Source organism: Anopheles stephensi, chromosome 3 (genome assembly GCF_013141755.1).
Source record: "Anopheles stephensi strain Indian chromosome 3, UCI_ANSTEP_V1.0, whole genome shotgun sequence".
NCBI lineage: Eukaryota > Metazoa > Arthropoda > Insecta > Diptera > Culicidae > Anopheles > Anopheles stephensi.
In genome coordinates, this window is record NC_050203.1 from 68,502,562 (window position 1) to 68,514,566 (window position 12,005).

A 12,005-nucleotide genomic window follows, 5' to 3' on the forward strand; every position below is an offset into this window, starting at 1 on the left:
AAGCTTAACTTTAACTAGAAATTAAGATAAAATTGTCACCCAACAGCATTAACGTCCGATCAATCTACAGCGCCAAAATTTCGCATAATGCCTAGGAATCGGAGATAAGCAATGGCATGGACATTGCAAAAATTTTGCAGTTAAAAATCAGCACCCTTAACAACATTGATGTTGAGTCACGCGCAAGGGTTTTGGCTACTTCTCTACCCTAAATACCTGTCGCGACGGACGAAGTTGAGAGTGTATAAGAACATTTGTAGTCCCATTTATACTCACATATGCCTCTGAGACATGGACTCTGTCCGAAATTTATGAAAACTCTCTAAGGCGCTTTGGAGAGGAAGATGCTCAAAAAGATTTTTGCTCCCCTCATCGTCGTGCAGCGAATTAGACTCGCCAAGCGGACGACCCAGCTCATGCAGTCCTTTTAGGCCGTTTACATATGGAAAGAGGAGTTGTGAGATTTCGATAGGCCCAAAGTGAGATGGAGTGATGGCGTTAATGCGTCCGCCAGAACGGACCGGATAATCGATTGGCAGTCTATGACGCAGAACCGTGAGCAGTATCCAGAATTGTTGCAGCAGGCCAAGACCACAAAGCAGTTTTAATAAGTAAGGGTAAGTAACGGTCTTCACACGACAAGACCGGGATTCAAATCCCATCATTACTGACTATCCAGCTATGGGTAAAAGCAAGCCACAGAGAGCCAGCAGTTGCAGTCCATGAGCTCTCGAGGTTTGTAGTCTCAAGGAAGAAGGATTTGAGTATAGCACCATTTTGAGCCTTAGTCTGGTATACTATAGCTTACGTAGTATTCCTTTTCTAGATAAGAATTAACTGTGCCAACCTAGGTAAACAGCCTATAAAGTGCTTGTGTGGCTGACACAGTGGTGAATCAACCTAGGGGCGTAAGGGACCTCGTCGTCAAATGTAATCCTGTTGCTTCCCTCTAAAATCGCAATTTGAGGGACCACAACTGCCATTTTCCTCGGGCCTCCAAATATGAGCCGTGTGAAGACCGGCGCCGCTGTCGCCTCGGCTACCAGACCGCCCCTTCATGAACCTCAATACCTCGGAATTTCTGGAAAATTGCTTTGATGGTTCGTATTTCTTGGACTGCCAGGATGTGCTAAAACGACCGTGCCGAGTTTCTTAACAATAAGTCAAATAAGCGCAAAACCTTGTATTGCCACACAAATGTCTGTATAATCAAGCCCTGTAACGATTGCTTACATGAATTCAACACAATATATCATTACTTACTTATTCACAAAAGCCGCACCGTACGAAAGTATCAACCATTACGACCGTCGCTGCTGTTGTTACCCATTATCATCTCCTGTTTTAACAAGGCTATCATGACGCTTCATTCGCACACATTTTCCCCGAATGCACTTATGGCGCTCGGTGTAATTAAAACACTCAAACCACAATTATCAGCGTATGTGTGCGTTGCTTAATCACGCTTTTAATGGAAGATTATGCCATTTCTTTCCACGGTACATAATTTGAAGCATCAGCATTGGCATACTTGTATTGACATTTGCAGGCAATATTTCACCAACTAATTTACTTTTTTTATTTAAAAAATTAATGACAAAATAAGAGCCACAATAAATACCCCATAAATACTCGTTTTTTGTCCTATATCGCTCAAATTTGCAACATTGAATAATTAATTCGACTGTCCTCCGGTCAGAGAGCTTTTTTTCCTCTCCACAGGAATCCTATCGGTTACCAAAGCAAATGAGATAAAAGTTAGTGTTTTTTTTTTCGTTATAGTTTTGATTACTTTAATTTACATTTCTCATTGTCCGAGTTTGGTGGTGTCAGCTCTTAATTTATGCAGTTAAATTGCATTTTTACTATTTTTTTATTATTGCAGATCACAATTCTCCTTAACGGGAAATCAATACTCTGGGTATTTTTTTTTCTAGGATACAACTGGACTGCCTCTTGACGATTCGAACAGTAAAAAGAATAATTAATTTATGGATAAAAACAAATGTTGCTGAATCGAGGTATCAGAAGCGAACGGATTTAAATTGCTAAATGCTGCAAGAATTTGAACGGTAATTAAAAAAGGTCAAATTGATTAAGAAATTGCGAAGGGTTGGGCAACAGCAAGGCATTGTGTGCTCAGCAATTATTTTTTACACAAATTTTGATTTTTATTTGAATTAGATTACAGTTACTAATTTATTTTGTTTTACTTCCATAACTGCCTGATAGCTGGAGATAGGCGAACAGTTTCGCAATATTTCTCGATTCCCTAAGACATATACAACTCTTCCCCGTTCAATACCTTCATATCAGTTTTCCAATCAATAATTTTCAAAACAAATCCCGAATCCGATTGTTCAATCGAAATGATGCACTGCACTTGAATTTAAAATCCCACCCGACTACGATACTACAAAACGGGGGCTCATTGGAGCCAATTCTTCCTTCAGGTGCTCCACCAAAAATCGATTCCACGCTCCGAAAGCAGACTTCTTCGGCTAACAATGGGATTCAAGGTTTCTTCCACATAATAAACATCCGCTTACAATGGCACTGGTGTGGAGCACGGGCACGTTCATTCATGCGCTCATTCGTAACGGATTCTCACAAAAGATATGTTGCCGAAAATTTCCCAACGCTCCGTACGCATTGCGTAGCACATTGTACGGTGCATCAGCGTGTAAATGCGCTCTTTGTTAGGAGGCGAGCGAGCTTTAATGGTAGATTTTGAACAAGCATCAATGTAAGGACACCTATGGTCGATCACGTCCATTTCTAGTGAATCGTTACTAAACGAATCAGTAAAGCTGAGATAATCTAAAGAAGCGTTGATATTTTAATAAATCTCTCAACAACAAAATTGAAATCTTCCCACAAAGCCACACTGAAGCAGAAACCCATCTCTCCGATTAGTACGACATAGCATCCCCCGTGCCAGTTGCTTGTTTAATTTTCACTCGATAATAGAAGCTTTAATCCTTCCCCAACTCCCGCCAAGACCGATTCCCGGTGGTTGTGGTCGTTGTGTTCAAATAATCTCGAACCACTCTGTCGGCTGCAATCATCAGCTCGCGGAGTAGGCTTGTTGTAGAACCGGTTAGCGTACTGGGCCGTCCGTAGTACACTTGCAACCCAAAATCGCGCAATAAACAACAACTGCAACTGCCGGAAACTCCAGTCGCCCAAAGTTCGCATTGTTTTTCACACGTGGGCCCAGCCTCCACGGGAGCGGGAAAACACATATAGCACACGGCCCGTGTGCTTGTGCTGCCGAAAAACGCACCACTTCACAAGCCACGGGCCACAATTTCGTTCGACAAATCGGCAGAAAGTCCAAACGGTGCACAGATGCAGTTCCACGGCACCAGCTCATAAGCCGCGATGATGTGTTTAACTTTGGCGATGGAGTTAGAAAACGCCGTCTTGTTTGGTTTTGGCGTGCAAACCTTCTGTTTGACGCGGCACGGTTTTGTGGTGGAGTAAATGGAGTTTGCGGTATTCCTCATGCGGTATTCCTATCACAAGTTTAGAAAATCTCATGCTATAGACTTAGTAATTTTGAAATTATTGGAGAAAAAATCGAAGAACAAGTAAAGGAAAAAGCTACAAAAGACCATATTTACCTAACCAATTACCAGTTTTTTCGCTGCAAACAAGGCAAGACATGTCGAATCACTGAGACTACTCCTCTTTGTACTGCAAACATCTTAAGACGAGCAAATATTTGCTGTTTGCTGTTACAATTCTCTCGGAGCATTATGCCAACTGACCAAACGTAACCGTAGCCTTGTTTGGGCTACAATTCTTCGTCCATTCTTCGCACAGGAGAAGACTCCCTTGCGATTCTTGCGTTTGACCAGCGGCAGCTTAATGGTGGCTAGTTTCCTTTTTTCCTGAACAAAACTCCACCCGGCTATTGACGAGGGTGTCCGCGTGCGTGATTTATTGTTTGAGAGGCTAATGGGAGCTGTCAATAAATAAGACATGTGCTTGTGGGTATTTTCAGCTAAAGTTTCCCTAAGATTGCTTGCCTGCTTGATGAGTCAGAGCAGATGAGTGAACCTTAAAGAGGACTCCAAGACTTGACTATTCCCTATCAAAGATTATTCACAATTCAGCATTTAGGAGGAGCATCTCTCCAATGGAGACTTCAACGAAAGCTGGGGGTTACCTAACTTTTTTTTCAAACATCAACAAACCGCATTACATCCATCGTAGTCGAGGAACACTGTGGAGGGCTTCCTTGATTCTGTATGTACATCAAATGCCTTACGGAACCGGTAATTGCTACTGGATGTAGCGATAACCTCTCCAGTGACACCGGGGAATCCCGCCTCGGCGATGATGTAGCCAGCCGACCAGCCTATCAGCTCGAACCATTCAAGACATTCAGTCTTCAGCCTTTAGCCGTAAAGGCGAGAGTGTGCAAAATGTTCTCCCGGGTGGCGATTTGTTGTGTAGTGTTGTGTACATTCGCCGTATTAGCCGATGAAGGGTACGAGATACATTTTGCCCAAATTTACAATATCAATAACAAGCGTTTGTACGGCCTTTTCCAGCGATTACATCTCCATCCTCACAACCTGGACATCTGCTGGAAGCGATAATGTGAGCATCATACTGGCAAACATGGACACCACTGCCAGCACTTTCGAGATAGAAAATATCGGGCTGGAGGAGGGTGATGTGATCGTGACCACCACCGTTAATCCCAGGCACGTTCAGCTCTACCTCATTCCACCCGAATGGAGTTACGCCGCTAGTGATCGTGAAGCGATTCAGCTAGATATCGTTACCTCCTCGAAAACTCCCGACGAAGCACGTCTGACGGGACAAATTAAACTAGCCCAGCAGCCTAAAGTGTTAATACAACTCAGTGACACCTTACATACCCCGGGAGACTTTCTAAAGTTTCGCATCATACTAACGGACGAAGTGAACAAGCCTTTCCCCAGGAGTGAGCATCCGTTCGACCTGACGATCGCGCTGCACCACGAATCACAGCACACGGTGGCATCCTGGGACAGTCGGCTCGCTCCGGGCGATATCTACAGTGGGCAGCATCTGTTTGCCGATGATCGAGATATTGGCGATTGGAACTTAACGGTGACGATCGGAGAGCAGACCACATCGAAGCGGTTTCAAGTGATGCTACATTCAGCTCCGATTCACAAAATAGCGATCAAAACTGACGAACTAATCACACGCCAAGATACGCATATTGCGATTGCCGTTGAAGCTAGCTACACGTTCGGGAAGCCTCTCCGTGGAACACTAACCCTGACCGTATCGGGAGATGATGATCAGCGGGTGGAGCGATCGTCCCCCATTGCTGGTAACAAGATCGTAATGATTCCGATGGATGAAATAATGTCCAGCCGGGACACATCTGCCGAGAGGATTATTCACATTAACGCTTCAGTGTCCTCGACGAATGGATTAACTCAGCGTGTTTACAGTCAAGCCAGATCGATTCCAGTTTACCCATCATCGTACAAGTTGGAGGTGCTGAGGATGGTTGACTTTACACCCGGACAGAATGCAACCCTGTTCATCAGAGTGACTAAAGCAAATGGGAAACCACTAAAAGAATTGAGCAACAGCAAAAGGAGCGTATCGGTTAGTGTGAAGTTCCACAACGAGGATTCAATCATTAGCCGTAACTTCGTACAATCGTTGGATAGGGATGGTACGGCGATCCTGTCACTCGCTACCGATAGCATTACGGAGCTTCTAACAGTGGAGATGCGATACGAGGATGTGTCCGCTTCCATAACGCTCGAGCCAGCCTATAGTCCCCAGATTCATGTGCTGGTTGTGAGTTCTAGCCAGTACGAACAGAAGGAAGGGTTCACGCTCACGCTCGTATCGTCCCATCCGATGGACGGAGTGCTGGCGGTGATCCGTAAGCACAATGGTGAAAACATTCCAATCTTGATTTACTGCGAGCTGCAAAACTATCACGAGCATTTCGTACCGTTGGTGCGACCCGGTGATGTGAAGCGGGTCTACGTTTTTGGGAGATTCGAAGGAACGTTAGTGCAAGCGTCGACGCCTTACCAGGAACCTGCTCCGTCTAGTCGGGTAATATTCGTTTTTATTAAATTAGGACAAACATGGTAAAGGTCTCATATCTACTGTGCTTTGTCAGGTGAATCTCTATATGAATGGTACGGATATAAGGGTATTCGCGAAAGGAGATTCATCTCGCGTCGGTATGGCAGTTTACGAGGGCTTGCTAGTTGAAGACCAGTTGGAGAGCATCTATGCGCGGTCCATGTTCAACGGATCGGTCTATCCAGAGGTACCAGAGACACTTAATGGGAATAGCTAGAACTGTTTTCTAACGAATCGTTCGCTTCTTTAAAGTCTGAAGACGTTTTCCCGCTGTCCATCAACGACTTGATAGTGATGGCGCCGCTCCAACTGCTTGAGGCAGGCAGCCAACAAGACACCATCGGAACAACGCCATTAAATCGTTTACTTCATTGGGAGGAAGGCACTACAAGGTATGTGTGGTCAACGCTTCGCAATGAGCACAATGAAGTTCTTGCTTAATAAGGACACTTTCTTCTTAGCAATCAAAAGGCATCGTTTCAATTCCAACCTCCACCACACATCAACCAGCTGACGGTAAGTGCATTCGTGTTTAGCCCTACCCGAGGACTCGGTATCGCCGAACCGATCCACTGGCAACGTCAGCAGGACCTGGAGATCTACCTGCACATCCCATACTCGGCGAAAAAGTTGGAACCAGTCACGGTCGACGTTTATATCGTAAACAATCGCCTCGAAACGGTGCAGTTTCTGCTGGTGGAGCTGTTGAACCGAGCCAACGAGTTCCAGTTCCTCAACAACTCCGGACGTACTGATGGTGAGCATGTTTCAATCAGCATTAGTAACCATTTCTAACACCTACTCCAAACCCATCTAGCTACTCACAAAATCTTGTACGGTCGACTGATGCCGAACGAGGTACAGCGTGCAGAGTTCCTGATACGTCCCAGGAAGCTAGGCTCGATTACGCTTAAAGCAAACGCTTACACCGAAGGCAACGTAATCGCTAGGGCGGAAACGATCCTTCGCACCATACCGGAGAGTGTACAACAAATGGGTAGTATCGTGCGTTTGTTCAGCGTCGACAATTCGACTGAAAGTTTGGACGAAGTTAAGATCCCGATTCCGCGCACGGTTGATTGCGGATCGGAGAAGATCACCCTGTCGCTGCATCGCGAACAGCTTCAGATTGCTTCACTGCCGGTAAGCTTACTGCTCGACAAGCTGGTCCCAGCAGATCCCTGTACGGAGAGCATGAAGGCATCCCTGACGCTGGACGTACTGGAGCTAGCTAAGCTGGAGTGGACCGAGCGGAAGACTCTCGCTGAAAGCATGGCCAACGAATCGACCACTAAGATATTGGAGTATAGCAACACGAATGGCTACTTTACCATTCCCGATCAGCATACGCCCTCGTCCAAGTGTTGGGACACGGTCATTGCAGTACAAGCGCTAATCGCCTCCAACAGACATCTCCACCGTACAGATGTCGAGGGTGCCATTGCAGCTGCTCTTGATTGGTTAAAGACACAGCAGGCAAGCGATGGCCGCTTCTGTACCGAGGAAGATGAGCAAGATGGGGTGAAAGCAGTCGAAAAGACTGCCCACGTGTTGCTGGCGTTTCTCGAAGCGAGGAAACACATCTGGCGCTTCGTTTCCGTTATCGATAAAGCAAGAAACTATTTGCTTTCTGGCACGGTGAACCTTCGTGAACCTCACCATCTTGCGCTGGTTGGACACGTGTTGCAATTTTCTTTAGCACGCCCAACTGGGAAGGAAAATCGTGCCCTGATCGACGAACAAGTATCGCACATTCTGAGTGAACTGTTGGACCGCAAAGTGCAAAGTGCTTCCGGGCTGAAGATGTGGTGGAATGGTGGAACTGCTTCGGATCTGGAAGCAACCGCATACGCGTTGCTGCTCATGACCTCCAGGAAGTACCTGTTTAACGCAGCACCGATAGTGAACTGGATCAAAGGACAACCGTACCGTCGTGCGACACCGGCCATTACGCCCAACTCTCATATCGCGCTCCGTGCACTGATAGAATATGCGAAGCACACCACGTTTCTGGAGAAGCGGTACAATGCGACGATCATTGCAGGTGGCAAGTCTGGTGTGCTAGCTCGTCAGGAACTGCGCCACGATAGCGGCAACCACGTGTTGACGCTACCGCCTGCAACCCGATCGGTAAGCTTCACGATCAGTGGCACCATTTCGGGTGCGATGGAAATTAACTACAGCTACATGGAGAGTGTAACGCTGCGAACGGCAAAGTTCGACATCGAGCTGCATCGGTACGACACCTCCAACGAGGACTATACCGATTGGCGCGTTTGCATTCGCTTCCTGCCGAAAGGGTTCTACGAGAAGACGCGTATGGTCACGTGCGAAATTTCGTTCCCAACCGGGTACATCGCACTGGACGACAGTGTGGATGAGTTGAGTCAACGCGATGATGTGGTGGTAAGTGTTGAAAAATTGAAAGATACGACGATAGATTTGCTGTACATTAACGGTTCCACCCGCTAGACTACCGTGCTGAGAAACGATGAAACACAACTGTCGATTACGTTCGAAGAGATTGGCGTACAGCAGAGATGCTTCAATGTGACCGGCTTTCGGCGGAACGTGGAAACTCGGCAGCTGCCGGGAACTATTAAGGTGTTTGATGTTACTGATGCGTGTAAGTATTCTGAGCCGTCTGAGGCGTTATAACTTTAACTTTAATTGACTATTCTCTACTATTACAGCCAATGTTGCATTCAAGCAGATGGGTACTCAAGCCTGACAAGGAACATAGGACTTATATTTGATAGTTGTAATGAAACAACAGAATAAAAACAACAAAAAATGGGGGAAAGAAATATTTTCCATATTTAAATCGTTAGTTATAACAGTAAAGTATAACAGTAAATTCGATTAGAACCGGAGCCTCAAGAGGTCTTAACTTGCCATTGCCTTGCCATTTCTTGATTTAGCTAGATACTTAGTCTTGCGAACGGGAGGACGGCCGATTACTTATTTGAAATTATAACTAACAAATTTGAATAAGTAGTGAAGTCTACTCGCAGGTTGAAGAACTCATTTTTCGTCATTTTCGCCAAATTGGAGGGATTTACATTGTTTATCGCTAAGAATTAGTCAAACTCAAACTAACGTGCGCGGAATCGGGATCTCGTTCAAATTATACAACTTGAGGGAAGCTTTGTAGAAGTGATATGTAATAAACCACCAAAAGAATAGCAGAAAACATTTTTCACAACACGATCTCTTGCTAGCATTAGTTTCGGACAGCTGTATTAACCATCGATAGTGTCTTCAGAAGCCACTTATGTACAACCTTCTACAAGCTTTTATATTGATTTAACGCACACGTTTCACACACGACTTATTTCGGTAGCGACTTTTTCGGATCCCATGCTTCAACCTTCGGGCGGGTCGTTGAGTACGGCATGTAGGCATCTGTAATAAGGAACGAAAGATATTGCTTTAGCTGCTTCCGAGTTGTTGATTAGGTCCAAATTTTCCTTACCTTTAGTACCGGACACATTTTCACTATGATCGATCATCCACGAATAGTGAGGGCGGTTTCCATCCCGATTCGGTGGCAGATCAGTCTGGAATAGGAAGGTGATATTAGTGATTTGAATGCTTGTTCAATCGAGAGGTTGGTTTGGAGGTTCGGAACATGCGGCACAGCAAGACCGGGCATAGAATCTTATCTGGTCCGTCTCTCCGGTACACAGGACGCACTATAACAGCTACGGAGATTTAGTACGGCCCGTATGTTCGGATCAACCCATGGAACCGGGTCTGCCCGTGGGTGCAATGAGTTCTGGACTCGATTCCTATACTCCGGGTCGCTCCGTGAAAAGAGTCGTATGACCTATCACTAGTTTTCACCCCACAAACCACCCAACCCTTACCTTGTAGTGCATCCAACCGAACCATTCCGCCGGAATTTGAGAACCATCGTACTCCAGGTTCCAGTGCGCTGCGTACTCTACCCAACGGTTACGGCCGTAAAACTGGGACGGATCCTCGTAGTACTTGTTACCGTACTTGTCCTCACCGACCAGACGGCCCGATTTCATCTCATCCATTCTGAAAACGATCGCAAAAGATGGTTTGTTTTGATGGTTCGTGTTGGTGTTGGCAGTGCCGCACGCTGGCTCTGTTACATAAGTTGATTTTCGGCCGTTAACTCACCTGTACAGCTTGTACAAACTGGCCCGGATGCCGCCATTGTCACGGACATAGTTGAACAGTTTGCCCAGCTTATCCAAACCTACGAAACGAGCCATTTTGTGCCGAGGAAACACAGAAAGTGGTCGGCGAAAAGATAACAAATTTTCTTTCCGATGCTCCTTCACCCGAGAACGATATTTTGATCGAGGAACTGTCAAAATGACATTTTGATTCGGAAACGTCAACACACACTTCAAGGGTGCATTCTACCGTGGCTTGATGCAAACGTTTGTTATTTTAATTTTTATTTCTTTTTCACAAATTTACGTATTGTTTCACAATCGATTAATGCCAACGCAACCAAGGGCCGTCATTTTCAATATGTTATCATTCTTCGAACAATCACAAACTAATACACAGTTGTTTATCACATTCCATCGCCAGCGGGAAACTTGGGAGGTGCCGGCACTGCCGGTGCATGTTGCCGTGGAACCATGCCCAGCCTCGGATTGGGCAGCGTGGTGCCCAGTTTAATCGTTTTAAGCGTCAGTATCGAGCCAAAGTATACGTGCTGAATGACGGGAAACTTGGACAGCACCTCCTTTTGGTACATCTTAATCAGTCCCGTACAGATCTTGGACCACTGCGGAACGGCGCTGATGCTCCACAGCTGATTCGAGTGCTCGTAAAAGTTGCCCGTCTTCACCTGCTGTATGTAGTCGATGCAACCCACGAACATAAGCTCATCTTTGTACTTGGCGATATATTTCTCCTCCACAAACTGTGAGGTGTCGATGGGACTGTTGACGGACAGCTGCGCACTACCCCAGATGAAGGGCACGAACTGAAAATCGTCCAAACTCCACACACCGTGACTGCCGGCCGGCTCCATGCGGTACGTCACCTGTAGCTTTCTCGCCAGGATGATGTACTTCATGAACAGCTGTGAAAGGTAAAGAACGTTCTGTTAGTAACTGCATTCCTCCAAGCCGTGCTGCTGTGTTACCTTCAAGCCAACAGCTACTTCATCTTTACGCTCGAAAGCACCGATCTTGAACAAGCACATCAGAAACATGATGAAAGCCAACTCGTGCCCGGTACCGTAATCGATACGCGTCGGATTGCCGAAACAGTCAACAAAGTACACACAAACCTCCTTGCTTGCGTGTTTCAGCGGATCCGGCAGTACATCGGTAATGAGCTGCATGCTTTCCGATTGCATCTTTTGATGCCAGCTCTTGAACGCAACGTTTCCGAACCGGGCCGGCTGATCAACCGGCGGAGTTTCAATTGCCAGCTGCTCCAATCGATCTAGAACCTTCATCAGTTTTTCAACCACCGGTGGCATCACCAGCTGCTGGTTGTTGCGAGTACCTTGCAACGCTTCGCACATGCTGCTAATGAATCCCAACAGATCGTAATAGCATTCGGACATTCTCCACATCTCCATATCCGCGTTCGATTTGACCAGCTTTTGAGGCACCACAAACTCTTGCTTTGGTTCGCCATCAGCACCTGCACAATACACGATACACAAACATCACTTAATTCTTCTCCCGCTGGAGCGTTTCGAACCTACTTACCACTCTCAGACATTTCGGTTTACTGGTTTTAATCGCTACTTTCGGTCTAGAAAATACTTTTCAACGCTGTGGCTGAAGTTGGATGTTTTATTTTTGTTTGTGCGCCGTCAAGGTCGTCCAGCCTGTCAAAACTTCAAAAGGTGGAGCGCGTTCGCAGAGTGGTGCTGTGAA

General features: G+C 46.1%; 3 protein-coding genes across 4 annotated transcripts; 1 reads left to right on the forward strand and 2 right to left on the reverse strand.

Annotated features, from left to right (window-relative positions):
• Window positions 1-4,337: 4,337 nt before the first annotated feature.
• LOC118511229 (CD109 antigen-like) lies at window positions 4,338-9,325 on the forward strand. 2 transcript variants are annotated; one of them, XR_004906123.1, is made up of 9 exons: window positions 4,338-4,498; window positions 4,563-6,087; window positions 6,155-6,307; window positions 6,373-6,512; window positions 6,582-6,877; window positions 6,938-8,526; window positions 8,593-8,746; window positions 8,814-8,928; window positions 8,982-9,325. XR_004906123.1 is itself a non-coding variant. In XM_036054064.1 (8 exons), exons 1-8 carry the CDS (start codon window positions 4,434-4,436, stop codon window positions 8,849-8,851), a joined length of 3,960 nt encoding a protein of 1,319 aa, XP_035909957.1. In that variant the 5' UTR covers window positions 4,338-4,433; the 3' UTR covers window positions 8,852-9,322. The 2 variants fall into 2 exon arrangements, 1 of the variants encoding a protein (XP_035909957.1); XM_036054064.1 differs by having other exon boundaries at window positions 8,814-9,322.
• A 7-nt stretch (window positions 9,326-9,332) lies between these two features.
• LOC118511234 (probable NADH dehydrogenase [ubiquinone] 1 alpha subcomplex subunit 12) lies at window positions 9,333-10,466 on the reverse strand. Its single transcript, XM_036054071.1, has 4 exons — window positions 10,273-10,466; window positions 9,990-10,167; window positions 9,596-9,680; window positions 9,333-9,525 (listed from the first exon to the last, which is right to left on the reverse strand). Exons 1-4 carry the CDS (start codon window positions 10,365-10,367, stop codon window positions 9,452-9,454), a joined length of 432 nt encoding a protein of 143 aa, XP_035909964.1. The 5' UTR covers window positions 10,368-10,466; the 3' UTR covers window positions 9,333-9,451.
• A 52-nt stretch (window positions 10,467-10,518) lies between these two features.
• LOC118511232 (serine/threonine-protein phosphatase 2A activator-like) lies at window positions 10,519-11,992 on the reverse strand. Its single transcript, XM_036054069.1, has 3 exons — window positions 11,835-11,992; window positions 11,258-11,766; window positions 10,519-11,194 (listed from the first exon to the last, which is right to left on the reverse strand). Exons 1-3 carry the CDS (start codon window positions 11,845-11,847, stop codon window positions 10,679-10,681), a joined length of 1,038 nt encoding a protein of 345 aa, XP_035909962.1. The 5' UTR covers window positions 11,848-11,992; the 3' UTR covers window positions 10,519-10,678.
• Between the last annotated feature and the right edge of the window lie 13 nt (window positions 11,993-12,005).